The sequence below is a fragment of the Pseudoliparis swirei genome, chromosome 23 (assembly GCF_029220125.1).
Source record: "Pseudoliparis swirei isolate HS2019 ecotype Mariana Trench chromosome 23, NWPU_hadal_v1, whole genome shotgun sequence".
In the NCBI taxonomy this organism is placed as follows: Eukaryota; Metazoa; Chordata; class Actinopteri; order Perciformes; family Liparidae; genus Pseudoliparis; species Pseudoliparis swirei.
In genome coordinates this window covers 4,972,480-4,998,008 of record NC_079410.1, presented here as the reverse complement: position 1 = coordinate 4,998,008, position 25,529 = coordinate 4,972,480, and the positions used below count along the sequence as shown (strand labels likewise).

Below are 25,529 nucleotides of genomic sequence, written 5' to 3'. Positions count from 1 at the left end.
TGTGTGTGTGTGTGGGGCTGTGTGTGTGTGTGTGTGAGAGAGGAAGGAGAGGGGAGTGTGACACACACTCTGTAACACCAACAGAAACCACAGACGCACAAAAAGCAGAAGAGCAACTTCCTGTGCATGACGGCAACAGAAGCTGGGGTTGTAGGGCAGGGTGGACGATGAGAGAGAGAGATGAAATAAAGAAACATATGTAGGTGCAGATTTTAAAGGAAACTTGATCAAATCCACCTTAACTACACTCTTCTATCTCTTGAAGTTCATTGGGCCACTTTAGTTTGGGTCCATGAGGCCAGGTTGGTGTGAGTGGCAGAGAGAACTGTCCAACAGCGCCACCCTGTGTTTGAGGCCGTGTACTGCATGTACGAGTGCTGCATTCGGGGTCTCCTCGGAAATTAACTCCTTCTGATTTACTGTAAATGAACTTTGTGAAGAAATAAAATGATGGAAATAAATTCAGTTTTTTCTCTAACTTCTCTTGTGGGAAAACACTCTTCTAATTAGCTGTTTAACGACGAAGCCTGCCTGTTTTTGATAATTTGGGCACACGAAGTCGGTCCTTCGGGGTAACTGATTGATAAATTAGCCGTTGACGCACGTTATCAATACACGACCAACACTTTTACCAACTGACACAGCTAGATCCCCCATAAGTAATTATGTCTGATTTACTTAGCTATTTAAAAGATGGCGATCAAATGTCTGTAACGTTTTTTCCAAGCCGAAGAGAATGGAGATTTACGAGGAGCACGCGAAGGCCGCACGGCTATTAGTTATTTTACGTTGCAAGATGACTGACCCGACGACGTCGCCGGAGGATCCCTGGAAAGTAAGTAACCAACGTCATTAAGTCAGTTAAGTTAAACTGTTTCTTGTCAGACCGCTTCGTACGTCTTCAGAGGGCCGGCGGAGATAGATGTCAAACAGTAGTTTAAGTTTAGTTTCTGTTAAGAGCGGCAGGGCTTTGTTAGCTCGACGGCTAACTTCGGTGAGCTAGGTACAACGTCACAGGCTGGTTAAGTAAACAACTCTTCCCGTTAAACGAGCTGCTCGTGTTACTCGTTTGTACCTCGAATATATGTGCCCCTAAAGTAACATGTTTACTCGCTTTTCTTTATTTGTTTTATTGTAAACGTGCACGTGGATTTTATTGATTAGTGTGCAGGAAGTCTAGCGTTACCTTTTTAGTTATTGAGCTTGTGAGTGCATCGCTGTATGCACCACTTATAACACAGAAAATGTATATTTGTCTGTAGGAAGTGTTGACTGGAGCTTTCCACGAGTTCATGTGACTATATAATCGTTAAATCGATTTATATTCTGATGATAATCAGACTATATTAAAGATATGTCCTGATCCTGGTCAAACCAGGGTCTCCAAAGGCAATTCAAAGGCAACATTTTCTACAGATTTTATTCAAGCATCCTCTGTTTAAAATGCTTCTGTGAAAACCTTTTCCCACTCTAAACATTTAGCAAGACTTAGCATTGAATTTATTTATTTTTATTCTGTGTTGGTCCCCCTGGAATCATTGTAAACAAAAGAACAACTCATTGTTTTGGTACCCTAATTTAAAGTAACTGTAATAAATCTGTGATTGAAATACTGATTGGATGCTGCACACTTGAATTTGATGAACTAGGGCACTGCTCAGCGGGGGGTGGGATAGGCAGGTGAGCTGTGTCTATAGTCATCGTATTTAGGGCAGTATGTGTTTTCCCCTTTTTTTATGCCAGCTCCTCTATTTTCTCCTTTCCCCATCCTCTGTGCTCCGGTGACGGCTCAGCAGACAGACGGGGCCTTCAGCGACAGTAGCTTTGACCCCAGTGAGTATTCAGTCAGCTGTTTACCATAGCATGTGAAGTTCAGGCTGTATGATGATGATGATGATGATGATGAACAACGTCTTTGCTCTGTAGGTTTCTTTGCTGAAACTTCCAGAAAGGGTCCAGTCGTGTCCCGGGCCAACAGCATCGGCTCAACGAGCGCCTCTTCAGTCCCAAACACAGGTATGACGTCTGTAACGCTGAGATCTTACAGTCTAAAGGAAGAATTTGTGTACATTTTTGATTTTGATGTCCATTTTCCCAACTCTACCTCCCCATAATACATACACTTGTACTGTAACATTTGTCAAAATACTATAGAATTGATTTTCTAAGAATAATAGGCCTTATTTGTATACAACCTTTCAGTCAAAGTAAAATTCATTGTTAATCTGAGACATAAACGTCTATATTTCTTCTTATTTTTTGCTTCCTGCTTCGTTAAAAATGTTTTAAAAAACAGGCTGCTCAGTACGATCCAGTTCACAAGAAGTCATGTTAATAATAATAATAGAGGGCTGAGGAAACTAGTAAAAATAGTTTATGCTGTGTAGTTACAGGTTTAATAAAAGTCTCTCTGTTGAAGACATTCCAGTTGAAACTTAATTAAGCCACGAATCGGCTTCTCTGAATCCTGTTGACAGTGTTTGCTAAATTTCTGCGATGGAAGAAAATTAACTGAATTTCCAGGATATTCAATTTAAGAGAATCTATAAATTAACTTTAGTCTCTAAACGACGTAAAATAGGCTAAATTATTTTGTTCCTAAAAGGTTGTTATTAACAACAAAGTAGTACATATTTCACTATACTACAGTATATACCTTCAATCCGATATATTGAATGATATTGATATTCAATACCATTTATGATGCCACAGGGGGAAAAAACTGACAACATTTGAGAACATATTATTTTTTATGAAGACGTGAGGAGAGAAGTATCCCGTGTCGGTCAGAAGTCAGAAGCGTGTTTCCTGACCCGAGTGTCGATGTATTCTGGAACAGACGATGAAGACAGCGACTACAGGCACGAGACGTCGTATAAGGAATCGTACAAAGACCGGCGGAGACAAGCGCACACGCAGGCCGAGCAGAAGCGCCGGGACGCCATCAAGGTACGACTCCAATGGACAGGGTTCTTACGGTCATGGAAAACCTGGAAAAGTCATGGACTTTTAAAATGGTCGTTTCCAGGCCTGGAAAAGTCATGGAAAAAACTTAAATCATAAAAGTTTTGGAAGTCATGGACATTTGTTATAATCACATCATTTACGCCGAGTTTGAAATAATTAATATGTTTTTTCAAGAAAGACGCTCAAAATATAAGCCGCCGTACGCTCTCGATACGCAACATTTTCTAAATTGTTCATGTTTATACCGAGATTCCAGTTTGGTCATGGAAATTTGGTTTAAAGTCCTGGAAATCCATCGGTCAACATGTGTAAGAACCCTGAATGGACTACACACACACACACACACATTCTCAAGCTTTGTGGTGGTTGTTTCGTCCTGTAGAAAGGCTACGATGACCTCCAGTCCATCGTCCCCACCTGCCAGCAGCAGTCTGAATTCGCGGTGGGAGCGCAGAAGATCAGCAAGGCCACCGTGCTGCAGAAAAGTAAGACGTCCCCGTAGAGGAAGACCTGAGGAGCGCCGACCTTGACTTTTGTGTTTGGGTGGAAGTTAATGCGTCTTTTGGCAGGATGGTAAATAGGGGAAAGAAAGTAGAGGTCAGAGTTTTCTCCTACTTCAACCAGCCCCTTAAAGACACGACGGACATGGAGTGATGGAATTAAGGAAGAATAGAAGAGGAAACACAAAATACCCTCATAGTGGCATTGAAAGTGTGTGTGATGCTTTGCGATGAGCGGGTCTTTCCACGAGGACATTGAGTCAACAAGTTGAACGTTTTAGCCCGAATCTGGTGGCCTCCGGCACATGTTGATCTTAATTACTGCATATTTTAACGAGTTTGCCTCCCAGATTGTAAACTGAATTATTGTAAAGTGGAATTTGAGTCTAATAGGTGTTATTTAAAACCACGTCTGCTCCTTGTAATTAAGAATGAATAATTAAAGATCTTATTTATTTTTTAACAGTCGCCGGACGGTTCTTCAAGACTTTGATGGTTGGCGTAAATAATACTAATTAATTAACGGTCATTCATTAAGCCCATTAATGTCTAAGTCCTCTCAGTGAACCAAGTTGCCCCTAATGACGACGTCCGCGCAATCAACGCAGTCCTTAATGTGTGTTGGCATCAATTATTTTGCTGATATTTGTCTAAACATCAGATCTGAGCTCTCGCAACAACTAGAGAACACAGATATAAATGAGCTGCTTCAGGTCAACAGGAGAAGATGGAGACAAACAATACATGTCTTTATTGTGAGAGAAAAGAGGAAGTGGCAGCAAACCTCCTCTCCAGCTAAAGGAAACTTAACTCTGTTTGTTTGCAGCCATCGACTACATCCATTTCCTCCACAAAGAAAAGAAGAAGCAAGAGGAGGAAGTTTCTCTCCTCAGGAAAGAAGTGATGGCGCTGAAAATCATGAAAACGTGAGATGAAGCTCTCTCAGCAACGCTGGTTTCTGCTCTGTAAAGTTATTCTATCGTCCCCAAATGTTGGCAAACTAAGACCTCCTTACTGGGTCTCTATCCAGATTTATGGTTTATAAAAGAAATGCTGATTTTGTGTAAAAATACTGACTAGAAATGCTTTGATTGCAGCGCTGAAACGGCACAAAGTAAAAGCACGACCAACGCTACAAAACGTCCTCAAAGAAAATCTCCAAAACGCTGCGTTTGGATATTTAATAATGTCTCTTCAACGAGCTCGAGTTAATAATCCTCCCCGAATCGGCCGTGGCCGTTAATTAAATGCACGTTTTGTCCGTCGCCTCAACAGGAACTACGAGCACATCGTGAAGGCCCACCAGAACAACCCCGAGCCGGGGGAGGACGAGGTGTCCGACCAGGTCAAGTTCAACATCTTCCAGAGCATCATGGACTCCCTGTTCCAGTCCTTCAGCAGCAACGTCTCCGTGAGCAGCTTCCAGGAGCTCTCCGCCTGCGTCTTCAGCTGGATCGAGGAGCACTGCAAGCCACAGGTTGGACGGCTGTTTCTGATGCATTGTGGGACGGCAGGTTGAGATAGTAACGCGTGTGCTCCTTCGCCCCCCCCCAGACGCTGAGGGAGTTCGTCGTCGGAGTGCTCCGGCAGCTCAACGGTCAGCTTTATTGACCGAGTGAAGCCCTCCTGGACTTAACACCCACATTGACTTTGGGTTTCCTTCAATCAGCCTCAGGCCACATCCCAGTATTCACTCATCGGCTGCAATCCCCAAAGCGTCCACCGGGGGGCAGCGATGGACCGAGACGCTCCGATGGGAAGTTAAGAAACGCAGGCGCTCGGGAGTAAATCATACGTATGTTAAATGTTTCAGATTCACACGGCGGTGTAGTAGTGGTCGCATTCTTTCAAGTTTCCCCGTAAATAAATCCACAAACGGATTTTAGTTTATCGATCGTGTCGCTTCTGAAATATAAATCGACCTCGCTGATGGAAAGAGAGACGGGTGACGTCGTTCCTCCTCTGTGCAGTCGGGAAGATGGTTAAAAAGCTATTCCACCTTTTATTGGGACATAAAATACGTGACAGATTTAAGGATCGTGTCTGCGCGTGTATACATCTGATGAGATTATCAGATTGCAGTTTACTCTTCAATAAACATTTCATTAATTGAAGAAAATGGAACTTCAACCTATTTATAGAACGCAGAGAATATCAGCAAATATCTTTAATGAATCATTTCTTGTTCGCACTTCAGCCTCAAAAGTCCTGAACGTTTTAATAACTTGACGCAACACGGAGTGAAGAAGCCGAACAGAGGATGATTAACGAGAGGAAGACGACACGGCGACCCTCTAGAATACCTGAAGTTAACTTAAACAGAAAGGACAACAGCTCTCAAAGCGATCGTGACATGTTCGTCGTACGCTGGAGGGATTTATGGCTTTAAGGGGAGAAAATAAACCAAAGTTGCCTAAAAAGGCGACGAACATCCGCCGCGTTGCCCGTTGTGACGTAGCGTGTTTTGTTTCGTGTACTTTCAATCACTGGACGTTGTTTATCTCGTATTAAAGATGTACCTTTTTGTTCAAGAGGAAAGCCGTAAATAAAGAATGTGCCGTGGCGCCGATGTATTCTCGTCGCTCGAGCAGCGAGAGGTCCGACGAGGATACACAAGCGTGTCCTCGTCTCCTCAAATACTCGGAACGACCACCTTGGAGTCCTCGTCGGTCTCCACGCCGACCTCCTCCTAAGAGGGGAGACGCAGCGTTACTGTGGACTGAAACACACACACCTACACACACACACTTTACGAGCTCGTTTCGCTCACCAGGAACTGCTTCTTGCTCTTGGGATATCCCTCCAGGATGGAATCCATCATGTCGGAAGCCTAAAAAAAAAGAAGCACTAAACTGTTGACCGTGCACGACGGCGTCTTTCTAACACGTCAACAAATACTCGTCTTTTATCTGCTTGTAAAACGCGAACTATTCTTTATTTAACTTAACTTAAATGTTGAATGCACAAGTACACAGCTGTAAAATACACACAATTAGTTCTGTGGCCTTTATTTAAAAGTGTTTAACACCAAATATACATTTTATTATTATTTATTCTGCCGTGCGTCTTTCTAACAAGTCAACAAATACTCGATTTTTATCTGCTTGTAAAACGCAAATTGTTCTTTAACTAAACTTAAATATGTTAAAAGTGGAAGTACACAGTTGTAAAATACACACTATTTGTGTGGCCGTCATTTAAAAGTGTTTGACACCAAATATACATTTTATTATTATTTGTTTTGTTTTATCTGGATTTAATTCCTCGTATTGTGGAGTTTATAAATGTTTCCACATAGAAGCCAAAGTCTTCTTTTTCAATTTGATTCTTAAGTCGGACTAAACAGTCCAAAAACACAAGATATTTAATTTATTGTAATATATATGACAAAGAAAAACTGCAAAACGTCACATTTGTTCGAAAATGTTTCGTCATTTTTCCTAACAAACATTATCATTTGATTATAAAAGTAGTTTTCCAGCTTTAAATACATTACCAATCTCTTCCTCTTTTTCCACTCTTTCACGTAAACCTCCCGGTCTTTGTAAACCTGTCGATGAAGATGATGATGATTATACCACCGTACGTTAGTCGCATCGTCACTCCGATGTTTTTGCTGTCGTTAAAAAGCCTCCCGACCTTCTCCTTCTCCTCCGGGGTGACGTGGTTAGTGGCCGACTTTATCTTCTCCAAACGCGCCCGGTACCCCGAACACTCGGCCTTCAGCTCCTGGATCTCTGACGCCATCTCCTCTGTCGTCAGGGCGCCGCTGAGCTCCTTCAGCTCTGAGGGGAGACGCCACGGAAATGTACACGTGGGTCAAAAACAACAATACTTTGAATTCATATCGACACTTAAAACCGTCCCTTAAAGGAACAGTGCGTCGGATTCAGGGGGATCTATTGGCAGAAAGATAAATATTCATACCAAGTGTTTCATTTGTCTATAATAACCTGAAACTATGAATTTCTTCAAAGACTCCGCTGTGTTGCACCTCCACCTTTCTACGGTAGCCCAGAAGGGACAGACCAAACACCTTCACCTGTATGTTACCTGCAGGCCAGCGTAGTTCTAGTCGGGCAATCTACAACCTCACCACTAGATGTCACTAAATCCTACACACTGCTCCTTGAAATGAGCGTCTTGTAAACAATCTACTGTACTCGTGTCGCCATCGGCAACATCCTCAAAACAAACAGTTTACGTATCTCGATGAGGCTCAGAGAAAACCTGCAGCCCACCCTGAAGACACCTGGTGAAGACGGGCGCTTTACTCCACCTGCGTCCAGCTGCCTGCAGCTCTGGGTGAGGGTCTGCACCTCGGCGCTGAGCTGTGAGATCTGACCGTCCATCTCCTTCAGGTCTCCTTCGTTCACATTTGTGAACTGAGTCTGCAGGAGAAGATCAGCAGCAGTTTATTTTATGGTTGCATTTCTTCTAAACTGCAGTTTCAACGATGTAGTTTTGTTTCTTCCAGATGAAAAGACTGACCTGATCCGCAAAATAGATCTTCTGTTTGCCGTACGCCTTCTCCTTTATCTTGCCCTCCAGAGCCAGCAGCTCCATGGCTTTGACCACAGCCTGGTGAATCATAGTCAATCATTAAAATGATGAGCTGCAAGCAATCCACATCGTCTTAGAGGTAAGGAGGAATGAATCCTCACCGTTTTGCCGAACCCATGCTGCTTCTGTAGATTGCAGAAGATATCCTGAGAGCTGTAGGGACGGTTCTTCTCGTTCAGGTACGCCAGGATGACGGTCCCTCCTGCAGGGTGACATCAGCACATGGTCGAGGCGGGCAAACGTTCCCAAATGGTAACGGAGCTAACACGTAAAAGGATGTTATATTTGATAAACCTCATGTAAAAGGAAAAAATATATATATTTGTACTTGATCAAACTCATACAAAAGATAGTTTTAAAAGGAATATACTTGCTAAATGTCATGCAAAAGAAAGAAAAAAAGATATTAAAGTTGATCAACCATATGCAAAAGATAAAAAAAGGATATTAAACTTGATCAACCTCATGCAACAAGAAAAGACAAGGATACTATACTTGATAAACCTCATGCAAAGGAAGAAAAAAAAGACGTAATTCATGAACCTCATGCAAAAGATACGAAATTATATTATACTTGATAAAACTCATGCAAAAAAAGATAAACAAGTATATTACACTTGATAAACCTTATGCAAAAGGAAAAAAGGATATTAAACTCGATCAACCTTACAAAAAGATTGTTTAAAGGATATTATACTTGATAAATGTCATGCAAAAGAAGAAAAAAGATATTAAACTTGATCCACCTCATGCAACAAGAAAAGACAAGGATACTATACTTGATAAACCTCATGCAAAAGAAGAAAAAAAGACATACTTTATAAAGCTCATGCAACAGATACGAAATTATATTAGACTTGATAAACCTCATGCAAAAGGGAAAAAAGGATGTTAACGGTGATGAACATCAAGAAAAAAAAGGATATTATACTTGATAAACTTCATCCAAAATAAACAAAAGGATTATACTATACTTGATAAACCTCATGCAAAAGAAGAAAAAAAGACATTATTCATGAACCTCATGTAAAAGATACGAAATTATATTATACTTGATAAAACTCATGCAAAAAAAGATAAAAAAGTATTATACTTGATAAACTCATGCAAAAGGAAAAAAGGATATTAAACGTGATAAACCTCAAGAAACAAAAGGATATTATACTTGATAAAATTCATCCAAAATAAACAAAAGGATATTATACTTGAAGAAAATAAGCTGGTTTGTATAGTTTTGATGCTTAAAACGGACTTGAAGCCCTTTTATGGGACGTGACTCCCGAGACCTCCGTACTTTAAATCGACGTTGTTTTCATGTAAGTTAAGCCTTGGTGAGTTCAACACATCGGTGAACATTTAAAGTTTATTCCACGTGACTTAATAACAACGCATCTCACGCCGGCTGCTTTAACTCGGACGTATCGGAGCGAGCTCGCTAAACACGTTTGGGAGCTAGCTTCGAAGTTGTCGCTAACTTGTTAAAACGGGTTTATCCGTGAAGTCGAACAAACCTCGATACGATAGTCAGATGCGACATCTACCTTCTCAAAGTTTAAAAAACACCCCGACATTACGCCAATTCTTACCGTTGTCCTTCTTACTCATGTCGACCGCCTCCTCGCTCACTTCAACGCTGGAAACCGAGTTTGGCGCGAAATGCGCGTCACGGAAAAGATCGTTTATAGTACAAGAGCATCACGCGAGAGAAAATTTCGTCTCGTCTAAAATCGCGATACCGCATATCGACGGCGCTCTTATTCACATGACTGATTATTTATTCTGAAATGATTATTTAGTATGTATAACTTTGACTCGGTCCTTAAATAAAAAATACATAAAGTGATATCCGGAAAAAAGAGTGGAGCGATTGCTCTGTCATTTTGGCTGGTAGAGCTAGATCATTCAGTGTCGTGTTGGTAAATGATACATGCACAATTATTTATTTAGATATACACATGTATATACAGTGTGTATAAAGTGCATGGTATTTTAAAAAAGGTGCTATAAAAATGTCTTAAAATAAAACATAATTATACTATATAAAAAGTACAGCATGGCATACAAATTGAATAAAAATAACTGGAATAGTACCTCGCAGACTTTTTCATAAAAATCTAACATTTTGTAATATCGTATGGTATAAAATATGTTACCGTAACACACCATCAAGGTCATAGTTTTGGACGTTTAAAAAAAAAGTCACTTTATAGTTTTTCATGAAGAAAAAAAAAGCTTCTGCGACCCTGAAAAAAACTAAATTTATTAAATTTAAAATGTGTTCTTTTCCGTTGGTTTCCAGTCTGACTACAAGTTTGAGGATAACTTAAATATGGCTACTTTAGTGAGCTCACCGACCTTTGAGCCCTGAAATAATTGATTTATTTACAACTGACTGCACTAGTCCGACCACGTTAAGTCAAAGCTGCCGCGTGTGGGATTTGGCGCCACCTAGTGGTGAGAAAATGAAACATCTCGTGAGTGTCAAGCGTCGAGGAGATATATTTGAGTTTGTCCGTTCCGGGCTACCGTAGAAATATGGCAGCGCGCTCCATGATGAGAAAAAAGTCCAAAACACAATCAATTCCTACAGAGAGTAAATAAGTTTATTAACATTCACAATTCTCCATCAGCCAAAACGCGAAATGACCCAATTAAAATCCTACACACAAAACTGAATGACAAAAAAGTAGAAACACATTTTTTCTTAATCGAATAAAAAAAAAGGAAAAAAAAGTAAATGGTGCCAGCTGTAGCATCAAGGAGTTAATTATTTGTGTGTCATCCAGAGCACCAACACAAGCGAACACCAAAGTGAGAGAGCATTAACATGGTTCATACATGTTGAGTAACATTAGTTAGTAGTGAGGTCCCTTTTTTTAATTAAGTTTTATTTAGTTTTACGCGAGGTGATCAAAAAGCTTGAATACTGAGCGGTTTTACGCGACGACAGGAGCTCCAACGTTTCCTCCATCGTCGGCGTGGCGTTATAAACCCGTCTTCTGTAAACCTAAAGATACTGTATATATATATTTCTCTATTTACACAGTAAAACGTTTTTCTTCATTTAAAAAAAAAAGAAAAAGGGTTAAAAATACTGATCAAAGCTCCACATCTAGCCAATATTACCCAGAATGCACCGATTCACAGAAACCCACAAAATAAATCTCCAGGGTGCATCATAGTACACAGTACATTACACTTCGCTTCCCTCGCCACACACACTTCCCTGAGTCCCGTCGAAAAGATTTCTGCATGAGATGAAGAAACGAGGATTCAGCAACGCTTTGTTCACCACATTCTTCTCCTCTTTTCTTCACCAAAACTGGAACATTAATCACAACAAACTGAGCTCCTTAAACCGTTGCTGATTTTGCTTGATAAAAAAAAAACGGAATTAATTAATCAAAGTTTAAGTGAAATATTAAGACATGTATTTGCAACTTGGGCCCATGCGTTTGTCAATAAAGGCATTTCAAAAAAATATTATTCAGCCTGAATCTGCTCCGGTCCTCCGTACGTACAGTTCCCCTCTTAACATCCGGTTTCCTTTGAACTCTGTGAATTCTCTCATCTTGCGTCCCCTCTTTCTGTTAGTCATTAAAATATCTTTTACTTTTTCCAAAAGCCAAACAAAAAGAAAAACCCCACATGTAATAGAACATCGATCTTTGTATTACAAAAACACACCTTCATTATCCAGAGAGCTTCTGAAAACCTTGACAGGAAGCAGCTGATGTACACACACCGCCGGGGACTCTGGGTAAAGCGTTTCAACCGAACATACATCTGACCCACTTCAATATTCAACATACTTCCTTTCCTTACTGTCCTGAACCCCCACAATGCTCCCTTTCTGTACCTGCTGTACACCCTCACCTCTTAAACACAGGTCCTTCATGAGGCTCTGGTGTCGCTAAGCAACGTGCAAAACAGTCCAACGAAGGAATCGACAGGCGCGCATCTGGGCGGCGCCCCGATGGATGATGGAGGAGAAAAAAAAAGAAGAAGAAAAAAGTTCCGTTTTCAGTGCATGAAATCAGAATAGTCAGCTACACGTCCGTCCAGGCGTCTCTCCAGCTCCACGGGGGAGCCACTGTCGTGTTTCCAAAGTGGTTATACAAGAAGAAGACGAAGAAGAAGAAGAAGTTGTAGTTCTTCTTCCAGTGGAACAAACACACACGAGTCTTCAAGGCCGGTTTCCTCCGGCTTCCCTCCCAGTCTGTGCAGAGTGCTGGTCCGGGGCTCAACAGTGGGGCGATGGGAGACGTTTGTGGTCCAGCACTGAAATCCGGTCCATCCAGAACACTTTGAGCCCCTCGCTGTAGAACTCCAGGAGCAAAGCAAGAGAGCAGTGTGAGCAAAACCACCTCAGCATAAAGCGACAGCAACTAGTTACACCTGAAAAACTAACGGAAGACGTCACGACTCTTGCTCTTAAAATAATACATTTAAAGTCATAATTTGAGATCCTGCATTCGAGATCTACATTTTGTAGATATAAAAAAAAGGTAAATCAAAAGAAGACATGAATACTTTGCACCAAATTTAACATGCATAACACAAAATAATACTAAAACAAGTAAATATGATTTATATCAATACTAAAAAGGGACATTTTACACATACAAAATAAAGTAAATGCAATTTAAATTCGTTAAAGTGCATTATCTACATGTTCGGAGAGCACCACCAGAGGGCAGCAGAGAGCTTAATGACGCTGAAGGACAAGCCGCTCGTTTCTCACCTGTTCAGTTGATGAGGATGCCGGTGGAGCGTCCCTCCTCCTCTTTAATGTTCTTCAGGTTATTCTCCGCCTCGTCCACAGTGCTGCGCGGCAGAAACACGAACCACTCATATTAAAGCAGGCCGAGCGGTGTGTGTGTTTCCAATTGTGTACATGAATGTGTGCGCCTACGTTAGAAAGTCCCTGACGTCCTCCACGGTGATTTCTCCGGTGGAGTCGAGGGTGATGTCAGCGCAGCTGAGGGGGGAGTCGAGCGGGGAGTCCAGGACGGGGGAGGAGAGGCTGCTGGGAGAATCCTCTGTTGACCCTGTGAGGGAGAGAAACACACAGAGACGGAGGCTGAAGCTCGTTTCTACATCCGGGGGGACTGACGGAGAGGAGATTTACCGGAAGAGTTTAAAAACAATAAAGAAGAACAAAAGCAGCACACAAAAAAGATGGCTGAAATCTGTATTTTAGTTTTTTTAAGTGTGACTTGAGTCACATTTCCCTCCAGATTGAACTCTTTTTACTCAAAGTTGCACAAAATCAATAAAGTTCCACCAACAGTGGGTCAACTGACTGCTTGTGATGTCAAAGGAAACTCGTAGTGACAAACAGAATATGAAGCGTCTAAGCATCCTTCAGCTCATTTGGAGAAAAGTTACAAGTGAATATAAATAATGTAAAAATCGATACGCTATAAGTTAGCAACTAGCTGATGAGCAGTGGAGCATTTAGCAGCTAAGAGCTCCAGATATTTACATTTGGAGTTGGTGGAGACCAAAACAAGAGCTAAAAAGAAGAGTAAACAAAGCAAAGGAGGAGAGGACTTGGGCACTAAGTGAGCCACATACCTGGTGGGGGGGGGGGGGGGGGGCATCCACTTAGGGCGTTAAGAGTGTCACGCAGGAGGAGTGAGACCAAACCACACACAATGCAAAATGACGTTTTATACTCAACATAACTTCTTTTTTTAAATGGTGTATTTATATATTTTAAACAGGAACATCCTGTTTACTACTTATTTAAAGTCTGAGTGGCAGGTGAAAGGTCAATTAAGACAAACTCTGGTCTCCACGACAACCAACTTGCTCATGTGTGAAAAGTGTTGTGAAATAACTTTCTTTTTATTTTGCCGCAGAACGAGACTCGACTTGAAACAGAAAAATGTGCGAGGACGTAAGCGAAGTCTTCTCTGGTCTCCACCGCGACCATCGGGGAGAGGGGGAGGGGGTGCTGGGGCGAACTGGGGCCCTATGAATGGTTACCATGGAGCCTGGAGGGGGGACCCCCCGCCCCGCCGCACGGTTTAAGAGGCTCAAGGAGAGCAGAGAGTGATGAAGAGGGGAGAGAGAAGAAATAACAAGGAGAGAAAAGTGAAGGAGAGGAGAAAGGGGGAGCAATGACAGAGTGTGTGTGTGGGGGTGCGTGTGTGTGTGTGTGTGTGTGTGTGTGTGTTGCGTACCCTCGGCCTGACCCATCTGGTTCTTGTGGGTTCCGTTGGCCTGCGTCGTCGTACCGTCGCTGTGAAGAAACACACACACACATTTACTTTGGCAGTAGACGCAGTAATAATACAGCAATAACAGTAAAAGTATCATTTCTTTGGTTTCACATGCGGCTTGGAGGGGGGGGGAGCGAGGGAGAGAGAGAGAGAGAGGGAGAGAGAGCTCTATGAACAGTAGGTTTTGTGGATTTAAATGTGGGGTCCAGGGACCACCAAGAGTGAGAATGGGGCCCCTGGAAAATGTTGCAAAATCAAATGAGTCTGTTTGTTTACATCATGTGTGTGTGTGTGTGTATGAAGTGTTGATTTTTCCGGTATTTGTATCAACAAACATTCCTGTACGATCATTTGATCCCTTAACAAGCTATCAAATAATTTATAATACATAATAATACTGTGTGTGTGTGTGTGTGTGCGTGTGTGAGTGTGTGTGTGCGCGTTACCTGCTGAGCTCCAGCGGCCGGTCCATCTGAACGGAGCAGAGCGGCTCCGTGACGACTTTGGCCGACAGCGAGAACCTCTCGTACTCTGAGGGAGAGATCAGGTAAAACCCTGCGGAGGAAAAACAACAAAAAACAAACAAACAGTTCGACGGTCACGACTTTGAAACTTGAGATTCATTTGGAACAACTTCTCTACTGTGAAAAAGGTAAACTGCGGAAAAATATGATTTGCGTGAAATTACTTTTAAAATATTTTTTTGTAACATTTCTTTGTACTGATCCTAAATGTTTGGCGTCCTCACCCTGGCCGTTCTTCGTGAAGTTGCAGGACGTGATGCCGCTGATGTCCTCTTTACGGATGCAGTCGTAGCGAACCTGAAGACGCACAAAAACTAATCAAAAGTTGTCCAATACGCTAATAATGTTGCGCAATTACACCGACACACACACACACACACTCATGCAGCCGACACCCCTGGGGCCCACCTGTGGCCGGAGGCCGGGGATGCTGAAGAGGTGCATGTCGCCCAGGTTGGTGAGGCACACCAGGACGTGCTCGCTGTAGTCCTCCTGCGCCGTGGAGCCGAACACCACCAGCGCCACCTTCCTCACCCGGCAGCCCTCGTGCGCCGTCAGCTTGAACTTGGTCTTCGCGCTCACCTTGGGGAGAGAGAACACCTGGAGAGGGCGGGCGAGAGAGAGGTAGAGAGAAAGAGAGAGAGGGTGAGGTAGAGAGAGAGGGTGAGGTAGAGAAAGGGCGAGGTAGAGAGATAAAGGGCGAGGTAGATAGAGGGCGTGGTAGAGAGAGAGAGGGCGAGGTAGAGAGAGAGGGTGAGGTAGAGAAAGGGCGAGGTAGAGAGAGAGAAAGGGCGAGGTAGATAGAGGGCGTGGTAGAGAGAGAGAGAGAGGGCGAGGTAGATAGAGGGCGTGGTAGAGAGAGAAGATGAGGTAGAGAGAGAGAGGGCGAGGTAGAGAGAGAGGGTGAGGTAGAGAGAGAGAAAGGGCGAGGTAGATAGAGGGCGTGGTAGAGAGAGAGAGGGCGAGGTAGAGAGAGAGGGTGAGGTAGAGAAAGGGCGAGGTAGATAGAGGGTGTGGTAGAGAGAGAGAGAAGGTGAGGTAGAGAGAGAGAGGGCGAGAGAGAGAGGGTGAGGTAGATAGAGGGCGTGGTAGAGAGAGAGAGAAGGTGAGGTAGAGAGAGAGAGGGCGAGGTAGAGAGAGGGCGTGGTAGAAAGAGAAGGGGGGCGAGAGAGAGAGAGAGAGGGGGGGGGCGAGATAGAGAGAGAGAGAGAGAGAGGGGGGGCGAGGTAGAGAGCGAGAGAGAGAGAGGGGGTATGTCAAACTGGAACGTCTCAGGATGCATCCAGTCTTAATCTCAACCTGTTATCGCATCACGTTGATCTTTTCCCGTCTTTTTTACCTTGAGCTGCTCCTCCGAGGCGATGAGGACGGAGTGGGCGTTGGTCATATCCGGCGCGATGGCGAGGTCCTGGGACGCCTCGTACGGGTCCGGCAGCGGCTTCCCCCGGCCGTCCAGCACGGAGATGGACACCACGGGCGCCCGGTGCATCAGCTGGATCTCTTTGCCCAGAACGGCCTCCACGCACACGCCGGCCTCGCCGGCTCCGCCCCGCCCCGAGCCGACGCCGGGCACCTCCAGGGCGTAGGCGTACACGCTGCCCGAGTTGGTGCCCGCCCACAGGGTGGCGCCGTGGTGCGTACCTGGGGGACACACGGGAACACGGGAGGAGGTTAGAGACGGCGTTCTGATGACCAATGGAGTCACGGGAGCTTTAAACCAAATGTACATGACCAATTATAAAATCTCGTATTTAAACTAACAATGAGAATTCCAAAGAATACAGTATATATATATATATAAAACCTTAAACGACTCAAATGAATGAGAGATATTAGTTTGATTTAAAATAATAAACATTCATGTCTTTTCAGTTAAGGTGCGTTCATTTGCAGCGCGAAGAATTTGCGAGAGCGTATGCCGGCTAATATTTTGAGCGTCAAGAATATTCATGACTTAAAACTCGGAGTCAATTCAAATATAAATATAACACATTCACATGACTTTTGGGTATTTTTCTTTTTTCAGGACTTTTTCAGGCCTGGAAAAAACAAAACATTTACAAATTCCAGGACGTAGAAACGCACCGTCGCGTAGAAACGTGTCGGCGAAGCAGAGGCAGCGGACCACGCCGGACAGAGAGTCGTCCGCGGACCGGGGCTCGATCCTCCGCTGGATCGGAGCCACGTCCTCCTGCTCGGCCAGAGCAGCGTTGGCCTCCTGGACCTGAGGTCACAAAAGGGCAGAACTGAAGTCTGTGTGTGTGTGTGTGTGTGTGTGTGTGTGTGTGTGTGTGTGGGGGGGTCAGTTACCTTGCTGGTGGGCGTGGCGATGGGCCGTTTCTTGCCTGACACGCGGCTCTTGCGGATGCGCCTGAAGCTCTGTCGTAAGGACTTCTTCAAGGACTTGACTCGGGACAGGGGGCCCTCCATCGCCAACGAGTCATTGGGGTGCAGGGTGCACCTAGGGGTGACATGGAGAACAGCAGGGTGATGCTTCGGGTTGCAACGTGGGGGATTCGGCAACGTGGCGTTTTTCCCCCACACGCATCGACCGAAAGAGCTTACATGAAAAAGTAAAATCTAATGTTGCAGCACGTGTGTGTGTGTGTGCATGTGTGTGTATGGGTGTGTATGAGTGCATGTATGTATGTGTGCATGTATGTATGTGTGTATATGTATGTGTGTGCATGTACGTGTGTGTGTATATGTATATACGTGTGTATGAGTGTATGTGTGTGGGTGTAAATGTGTGTGTGTATATGTGTATATGTGTGTGTACAAAGTATGTGTGTGTATATGGTTGTGTGTGTGTCTGTGTGTATATGTGTATATGCATGTGTGTATATGTGTGTATATGCATGTGTGTATATGTGAGTGTATGTGTTTGTGTGTGTGTGGGTGTAAATGTGTGTGTGTATATGTGTGTGTGTACAAAGTATGTGTGTGTATATGGTTGTGTGTGTGTATATGTGTATATGTGTGTGTATGAGTGTATGTGTGTGTAAATGTGTGTGTGTATATGTGTATGTCCAAAGTATGTGTGTGTATATGGTTGTGTGTGTCTGTGTGTATATGTGTATATGCATGTGTGTATATGTGTGTATATGCATGTGTGTATATGTGTGTGTGTGTGTGTGTAAATGTGTGTGTGTATATGTGTGTGTACAAAGTATGTGTGTGTATATGGTTGTGTGCGTGTCTGTGTGTATATGTATATGCATGTGTGTATAAGTGTGTGTATTTGTGTGTGTCTCTAACCTGGCCAGCACTGCATTTCGTCTGTGGTAGTCGAACAGACCGAACCCGTGACTCGTCCCGAAGGAGATGAGGTTCCACTCGGCGTGCAGCACCACCGCGGTGACGGCGGCCGGGGGCATGCACTGCACCAGCACCAGCGGCTGGAAGCCCGGCGGGAAGGAGACGGCTTTGAGGCGCGGCTCCAGCCGGTCGTGGCCCTTCCAGGTGAAGCCCTCGCGGTCCTGCAGCAGGTCGACCACCGACACGTCCACCGAGTGGTCCGAGCGCTCGTCGCTCAGACCCAGAACAATCACCTGGGAGACGAAGGGAACATCACGCGTTTTCAAACAGCAGCATAGACCAAATTAATCTATTCAGCTCGCCTAAACTTTCCTCGAGGCCTGTTACCAGGCAAGAATTTTCACTTGAGCAAAAAATAAAGATAATATATATATATATTTTATTTATTTGGGGGATCTTTTTCTATTTATTTTTGTATTTATATATTAGGGCTGTGAAACGATTACAATTTTTAATCGGATTAATCACAGGTTTTTGTGGATTAATCATGATTAATCACATATTACCGATATTCTCGGTATATTTTGTGAGAACATAGAGATTTATGACAAAAGACGGATATATACATTTATACATTCTTCTATACAATGGTGCTGCAACTCAGCAGTTATTTAGCAGTTTTCTTCCATATGGAACATTAATACATCTTCATCCTAAACAGAATGTTTAACCCTCCTGTTACCTTTCGGGTCAATTTGACCCCATTCAATGTTTAATGTCGGTGTTCTTTGGGGTCAATTTGACCCCAGGCTGTTTTTCACTGTGTCAAACATATCAGAAATATCAACTTTTTAATTTATTTAAAGGGCTATTTAGGTAGTCAACAAACAAACATAAAGTAACTCACACTTAAACTTGGGAAGCAATATTAATTCTAAGAATTTTCTGGAGGTTTTAATTGCTGGGGTCAAATTGACCCCAAGGGTAAAATATGTTAGTAAATGTAAAGGTAACAGGAGGGTTAAACAGAACATTTTTCTCTTGTTTGTCAACCATTAACTCCACCATGATACAATCTAAAGGTGGACAGATTGACAAGTGACTTTTTTTGCTCGGTCCCGATGCGCGCGCACGGAGCTCTGTGGCGCGCGAGACGGAGATCGATAAGTGTTAACGCAACGCGAAGAGACAGAAATGACATGCTGCTGTGGAGATACGATCAACAACAGACGTTTAGTTTAATAAAAGAACAAAGACGTGCTATAGAGAACATGTCAGGGGGCGGGCCAATCTCTTTAATGTCATGCGATCTACCGACACTACACCGCGATCGACTGGCAGGTCGCGATCGACGTGTTGAGACCCTGATCTACAGGAATTAAAAGTCGTAACAAGGTTTCCGGAGGTGAACCTGCGGAAGGATCATTACCGATGAACAGACCGTCTGCATGAGAGCGGACAGAGTTCAGATTGAAGTGGTGTATTGGAAGCTCATTTTGCAAGTGACTTTTTTTTCGTCCCGACGACCAACAACAGACAGATTGGAAGCTCATTCTGCGCATGCGTTAAATGCGTTAAAAAAAAAAAACTAGTTAAACCTGTAATTGAATTAACGCGTTATTTTTCACAGCACTAATATATATATATATATTTTATACAAAATAGAAATTGGATAATAAAAAATATATATATATACACACATATATATGTATATATTGAAAAAGATATTATATATGTATATATATATAATTTTTTTCAAATAATTTAATGTATATAAATAATTAAATTAAATCGAAAAAGATCAAATGTATATATATATTTATCTTTGAATTTTTATTTCTATTCCACATTTCTAGTAATCATATATATATAAGAAATAGAAATAAAAGTAAAAAGATAAATATATATACATGTGATCTTTTTCGATTTATTTCTCTGAAACGTGGTGTGACAGCTCAACATGTTTATGTATTATTTATTTACCTGCCCAGCAGTTCCAGACACCACCAGCTTGTTGCTGTACTTGCACAGACTGATCTTCTGGATGCCCAGCCTGGGGTCATCGCTGTACGGGTCAAAACAGCCCACCTACACACACACACACACACGCACACAAAGAGACATGGTCTAGGGTTTTATTCTAGTAGATATCGTGTTTTCTTTTCAACTCTCCATTCCTCTTTAAAATCTTTGATCCGAATCGACCACAAACCAATTCAGTTTAGGCACACTGACGTCAAAGTGCGCCTCCTGGAAGCCCCCCCCCCCTCCTTCTTTCCCCCCTCCTCCTCCTCCTCCGGGACAATCCCTCTTTCCCCTCATACACACACTCAGCAAAACATGTGCATTAATCTGTCTCCACACAGTAGGACCTCCATAAGACTCCCCTCTCACATGGATCTCGGCATAACAAGGAGTAGTTGGTCGCTAACACACACACACATACACACATATACACACACGAACATAAAGAGTGGGCTGATGGGTCTGGTTTTCATTACACAGGAGGAAAAAGAGAAAAAAAGGAAAGTCTCTTCGTCCCATGTAAGGGCCACATTCCTGAACATGCAGCTCTGTTACCACAGGATACACGAGGAAAAGGTGGTGGTGGAGGTGGTGTGGGAGGGGGGGGGGCAAAGGACTGAATAGAAGGAAAAGAGGCCAACAACTAATCAAATTAACTTGTCACTGTTAAATGTATCACTCAAAATCGGTTTGTACACTTTGTTAAAACCCCTTTTAGAAGAATGTCTCTTCACTTTATTTTAATCTACAGATGGGATTCCAGATAACACGTATACGCTCGTCTTGGTCAGAAAACATTTCCAACCGTAGCTCACCATTAAAACCGAGTCAGAGTGAACAACGGGGCGGGTCCCGTCTGAGAACCAAACACGTGAAAACAATCAGAGGAGGGAATTAGGCCACACATGTGACGCTCCAGGACCGGTTTGATCCCCACAGCCTGTAAAATGAGACTCGGCGCCGGATCTCGCCGCGAGGAAAGACTTCCAAACTCTCTTTATTCTTCCTCACCTTCCTGAACGGAGGCCATTCTTCCTCCTGCTGCATGTCGGGGTCGTCTCCGGGGTCCTGAGGGTCGTCGCAGGGGTCGCAGTCCGTGTGGAAGACGTTGGCCGTGCCGAGTTTGTACAGCGGCGTGAGAGCGACGCCCGACGCGTCCCAGAACCGCACGGTGCCGTCCTCGTGCCTGCGAACGCGAAACATCGAGACTTAGCTCCAAATTGATCAGTGATAGTGCAGGTGTGTGTGTGTGTGTAGGTCTGTGTGTGTGTGTTACTGGCAGAGGGAAACGCACAACACGGGCGCTCAGCCAAACCAGCTGTTTTTGCTTTATTTACATGCTGTATGTCTCATTGTGCCCCCATGCCGACGCTAGCTCCGGCAAAACATCTGCAGCCGGCAACAGAATGACAGGATGTCCTTGTTGCCATGGAAATGAGGACACATGTTCAAGTCGATCCAATTTTACTCAGGATATCCCCGAGGTTTACATCAGAAAAGAAACAAAAAACTGCAGAGTTTATCATTAAAAAAAATTTATACTGGCTCCACCTGTCACTGTGTGTGTGTGTGTGTGTGTGTGTGTGTGTGTGTGTGTGTGTGTGTACCCTGTCAGTAGCAGCTCTTGTTGTTTGGGTTGAGGAGCGAGGTTCTTCCCTCCACAAATGGGCCACTTCTGCACAAACAGAAGAAACATTGGAGAAAAGTTAGAAAACTATTTTGTTTTAAAAACACTGAAAATGAGTAAATATAAATCACATCGAGCAACATATCCCCGAGACATTTCCAGTTTCATACCACCAGCTCAAAATGTGCTGTCCTCTCATTTGGATGGGAGAGTTTTCACAGAAACTCTGATTTGTTGCGTTTGCTCTGTGCCATCGGCTCCGGTTCAGCTTTGCACAGACCGACAGGGAGGATTTATCAGCGTACCAGCTGTGAGTGCGTGTGCATGTGCATACGTGTGTGTGTGTGCGATAGCCACCGATCAAACAGCTGATCTAAGCTACAAAAGCCTTTGCAAACCTTCCAACTGCTCCACACTCACGTTTACACATTGAAAACAAACGCACACATTCCATCTCATTATTCCCCTTGTGTATTTGTATCTGTACATTTGTATCCTTGTGTATTTGTATCTGTACATTTGTATCCTCGTGTATTTGTATCTGTACATTTGTATCCTTGTGTATTTGTATCTGTACATTTGTATCCTTGTGTATTTGTATATTTACATTTTTATCCTTGTGTATGTGTATCTGTACATTTGTATCCTTGTGTATGTGTATATTTACATTTTTATCCTTGTGTATTTGTATCTGTACATTTGTATCCTGTGCATGTGTATCTGTACATTTGTATCCTTGTGTATTTGTATCTGTATATTTGTATCTGTACATTTTTATCCTTGTGTATTTGTATCTGTACATTTTTATCCTTGTGTATTTGTATCTGTACATTTTTATCCTTGTTTATTTGTATCTGTACATTTTTATCCTTGTGTATTTGTATCTGTACATTTTTATCCTTGTGTATGTGTATCTGTACATTTGTATCCTTGTGTATTTGTATCTGTACATTTGTATCCTTGTGTATTTGTATATTTACATTTGTATCCTTGTGTATGTGTATCTGTACATTTGTATCCTGTGTATTTGTATCTGTACATTTGTATCCTTGTGTATTTGTATATTTACATTTGTATCCTTGTGTATGTGTATCTGTACATTTGTATCCTTGTGTATGTGTATCTGTACATTTGTATCCTGTGCATGTGTATCTGTACATTTGTATCCTTGTGTATTTGTATCTGTATATTTGTATCCTGTGTATTTGTATCTGTACATTTGTATCCTTGTGTATTTGTATCTGTACATTTTCAGCCTTGTGTATTTGTATCTGTACATTTGTATCCTTGTGTATTTGTATCTGTACATTTTCAGCCTCGTGTATTTGTATCTGTACATTTTCAGCCTCGTGTATTTGTATCTGCTGCTACTGGCTGGCTGTGGGCCATCGAACGAAATCTCGTTGGACAACAAGAAGGACAATAAAAACCTCTTCATCTTCGAGCTCGGCTGTACGAGCAGCAGCAAAAAACGGTCCGTTTGACTTCCACATCTTCACTTTAAACCCGAATATTCTCACTTCACTTATTACACCGTCGTTACCGCCTTTCCACTCAACAGAGGCCGAGACTCGATTTGACACCCGTCAGCCATTTGGTAGAAATCTAAATGAAACCCTGTAACTCGAGTCCGTGAGCACGGCGATTGGTATTGACGCTACATTTAAAGCATGAGCGGCCTGGCTATTGGCCAAACTCGGTTTTACACGCCGAGCTGTTCACACGCATCTTGGATTTCCTGTAATTGAATACTATACTGCCATGAATAAATCAAATTACAGACTAATCCCGTCGTTTGCGTCGTCGTCGTGCCATCAGCAAACCGATAACACAGAATCAAATGATGGTTGTTGCTCGGTATATGTAGACGGAGACGGATTTTATTCTAAATTTTTTGGAAAAGAAATTGAGGCCCTGAACGATATCTTTGCGAAGTTGTTCTGGAGGATGCGGAAAGAAGTAGAACATCAACAGCAATGCAGTCTGAGACAAAGTCCATGATGGATAACAAGAGTCTGAACAGTGAAGCCAACGAGGAATTACCGTAAAGGTGCAATATGTATACTGGCCACCAGGGGGCGACTCCTCTGGTTGTATAGAAATCTATGACAAAATGACGACTTAATGACCTCAGTAAACATTGTAAAATTGAGTCCATGGTCTAAATCTTTAGTTTCAAGTCTTCTTTAATACACCGTGATGTTTATTTTGTAAATTATGGTCAATTTAGAGTAAAATAGACAATAGAGCCACACATGCTTTAGGGCTGCATTGCGATCAAGGTCGCTCCTACAGCATTTGTGTTTTCGTCTTACAACGTGAACTCTTTTTCAGCGAGAGAGTATTTAAAACATAACTAGTACCGACAGAACCCTTATGAACACTTTTCCAGCGTGCTTCTCACCCCGTGTGCGTGCCGACGGCCCTGCTGCGCTTTGCCAGCGGCGACCAGCCTCTCCCAGAGTTTGGGCGGGACGCTGGCGACGTGGAAGGAGCAGGTGATGGCCGAGGAGTGGAGAGGGGCCAGGTAGGGCGTGGGCAGCGACGGCCACCCGGGGGTCTTGAGGTCAATCACAACCAGCTCCTCCTCCAGCAGGACGACCACCGCGGACGCTTCGTCGAACTCTGACGGGATGAAACGAGATAGAAGTGGATTTTATAACACCGGACAGCTTAAACCCACGGACGCACGTCAGTAACGTCGGCGAAGGCACCGACCGTTCTCTCGCTCGACGCCGTGGACGGTGAAGAAGTCGATGACTCGCGATGTGAAGTCCAGAGTGACGTGGTCTTTGCCCTGCTGGATGGTCAGGCAGTGGCGGTCGCCGTAACTCGCTCTGGGCATCCCGCCGCTGTAGAGCAACACTGGAGGCCTAGAGCGACGCACGCGGACATGAGAAGTCAACTTCACCGCTCGTCTAGAACGACGGCGCTCAACCTTTTTTGAGTGATGTTCCTCCTGTGAAATATGTTTTTCAGCAGAGTAACGTCTGACCAGTGCAAAGCATTTTGGGTTGAAAAAAAAAAAAGATGGAATACGCAGCATTTTGCATATAATATATACAATTCAGTTTATGAACTTATATATTTTATAGAAAATGTATTAGAACTATTCTCAAAGGCTTTAATGGATGCTCATTTTAAATATAATAATAATAATAATACATTCATTTTTAAGGCGCCTTTCAAGGCACTCAAGGTCGCCGTACAACATATTTAAAAATGGACACAATTAAAAAGCAGAACAGTTAAAAAGCAGAACACTATATATTTTTTTAAATCTTCGTCGAGCTAGTGTTTGCAATATAGTGAGGCATCGTTTTTTAGATTTTAATAACAGTGAACTGTTTTTTATTTGTAACTGTTAAGAGAAAACTAAAATGCTTCTGCCATTTACTTCGTATAGTTTAGTAACATTAACAGTGAACTACAGCAACAGAAGATCACTTTTGGATTTATAGGGGCATAAAATCCAGGTGGAAATATCTTTATAGAGCAATAAAAAAATACTTCTTAGAGTTAAATAAGACTGAAGACTATTTACTGCCACTGTGATCAATAATGTCCAGTCCGATTCAAACAAGACATCACAACATAACACTCACCCCGTCTGTGTGGTTCTCCACAGGACCTTGTTGATGGCCTTACAGGGAAATGGACCTGCGGCAGATAACCACAAACAACAACAACAACATTAGAGACTTTGGTCAGAGTCAAACTGTTAAAACCTCTTTAAACCTTTTAGTCCACCAGGGGACCGATGACCAGGATGCCGCTGACCCACAGCGGGCGGTCGCTCCACCTCGTTACAGAAAAGCTTTCTCGCTGTGTAAAC

General features: G+C 43.1%; 3 protein-coding genes across 9 annotated transcripts in view; 1 reads left to right on the top strand and 2 right to left on the bottom strand.

Moving 5' to 3' along the window:
- Positions 1–775: 775 nt before the first annotated feature.
- mlx (MAX dimerization protein MLX) lies at positions 776–6,031 on the top strand. 7 transcript variants are annotated; one of them, XM_056406261.1, is made up of 9 exons: positions 776–835; positions 1,794–1,833; positions 1,927–2,016; positions 2,840–2,949; positions 3,350–3,452; positions 4,294–4,393; positions 4,565–4,655; positions 4,743–4,944; positions 5,022–6,031. In XM_056406261.1, exons 1-9 carry the CDS (start codon positions 797–799, stop codon positions 5,084–5,086), a joined length of 840 nt encoding a protein of 279 aa, XP_056262236.1. In that variant the 5' UTR covers positions 776–796; the 3' UTR covers positions 5,087–6,031. The 7 variants fall into 7 exon arrangements, with proteins under 7 accessions (XP_056262236.1, XP_056262239.1, XP_056262237.1 ...); XM_056406262.1 differs by having other exon boundaries at positions 788–835; positions 1,797–1,833; XM_056406264.1 differs by lacking the exon at positions 4,565–4,655.
- psmc3ip (PSMC3 interacting protein) lies at positions 5,617–10,533 on the bottom strand. The gene is made up of 8 exons (XM_056406268.1): positions 9,617–10,533; positions 8,132–8,232; positions 7,959–8,048; positions 7,747–7,858; positions 7,107–7,252; positions 6,964–7,017; positions 6,238–6,297; positions 5,617–6,156 (listed from the first exon to the last, which is right to left on the bottom strand). Exons 1-8 carry the CDS (start codon positions 9,633–9,635, stop codon positions 6,100–6,102), a joined length of 639 nt encoding a protein of 212 aa, XP_056262243.1. The 5' UTR covers positions 9,636–10,533; the 3' UTR covers positions 5,617–6,099.
- Positions 10,534–10,611: 78 nt separating this feature from the next.
- Positions 10,612–25,529, bottom strand: part of llgl1 (LLGL scribble cell polarity complex component 1) — a 31,674-nt gene continuing 16,756 nt past the window's right edge. The window contains exons 8-24 of the mRNA XM_056406259.1: positions 25,300–25,354; positions 24,413–24,567; positions 24,099–24,319; positions 21,675–21,742; positions 21,079–21,253; positions 20,026–20,130; positions 18,043–18,335; positions 17,095–17,245; positions 16,870–17,008; positions 16,124–16,425; positions 15,193–15,384; positions 15,009–15,081; positions 14,707–14,815; positions 14,222–14,280; positions 12,946–13,081; positions 12,775–12,857; positions 10,612–12,357 (exon numbers count right to left, since the gene is read on the bottom strand). Coding sequence (XP_056262234.1) covers positions 12,779–12,857; positions 12,946–13,081; positions 14,222–14,280; positions 14,707–14,815; positions 15,009–15,081; positions 15,193–15,384; positions 16,124–16,425; positions 16,870–17,008; positions 17,095–17,245; positions 18,043–18,335; positions 20,026–20,130; positions 21,079–21,253; positions 21,675–21,742; positions 24,099–24,319; positions 24,413–24,567; positions 25,300–25,354 — 2,312 coding nt within the window. The 3' untranslated portion in view covers positions 10,612–12,357; positions 12,775–12,778. The remainder of the gene's footprint in view (positions 12,358–12,774; positions 12,858–12,945; positions 13,082–14,221; positions 14,281–14,706; positions 14,816–15,008; positions 15,082–15,192; positions 15,385–16,123; positions 16,426–16,869; positions 17,009–17,094; positions 17,246–18,042; positions 18,336–20,025; positions 20,131–21,078; positions 21,254–21,674; positions 21,743–24,098; positions 24,320–24,412; positions 24,568–25,299; positions 25,355–25,529) is intronic.

What these genes read in the sequence shown, in the direction of transcription:
- mlx (XM_056406260.1), top strand. Translation starts at nt 1,737, where the DNA reads ATGCCAGCTCCTCTATTTTCTCCTTTCCCCATCCTCTGTGCTCCGGTG. An exon ending in CGACAGTAGCTTTGACCCCA is followed by an intron (nt 1,834 to 1,926) that starts GTGAGTATTCAG and finishes TTTGCTCTGTAG; the next exon opens with GTTTCTTTGCTGAAACTTCC. An exon ending in CTCTTCAGTCCCAAACACAG is followed by an intron (nt 2,017 to 2,839) that starts GTATGACGTCTG and finishes ATTCTGGAACAG; the next exon opens with ACGATGAAGACAGCGACTAC.
- psmc3ip (XM_056406268.1), bottom strand. An exon ending in AGCATGGGTTCGGCAAAACG is followed by an intron (nt 8,049 to 8,131) that starts GTGAGGATTCAT and finishes ATGATTCACCAG; the next exon opens with GCTGTGGTCAAAGCCATGGA. An exon ending in AGAGCAAGAAGCAGTTCCTG is followed by an intron (nt 6,157 to 6,237) that starts GTGAGCGAAACG and finishes CTCCCCTCTTAG; the next exon opens with GAGGAGGTCGGCGTGGAGAC.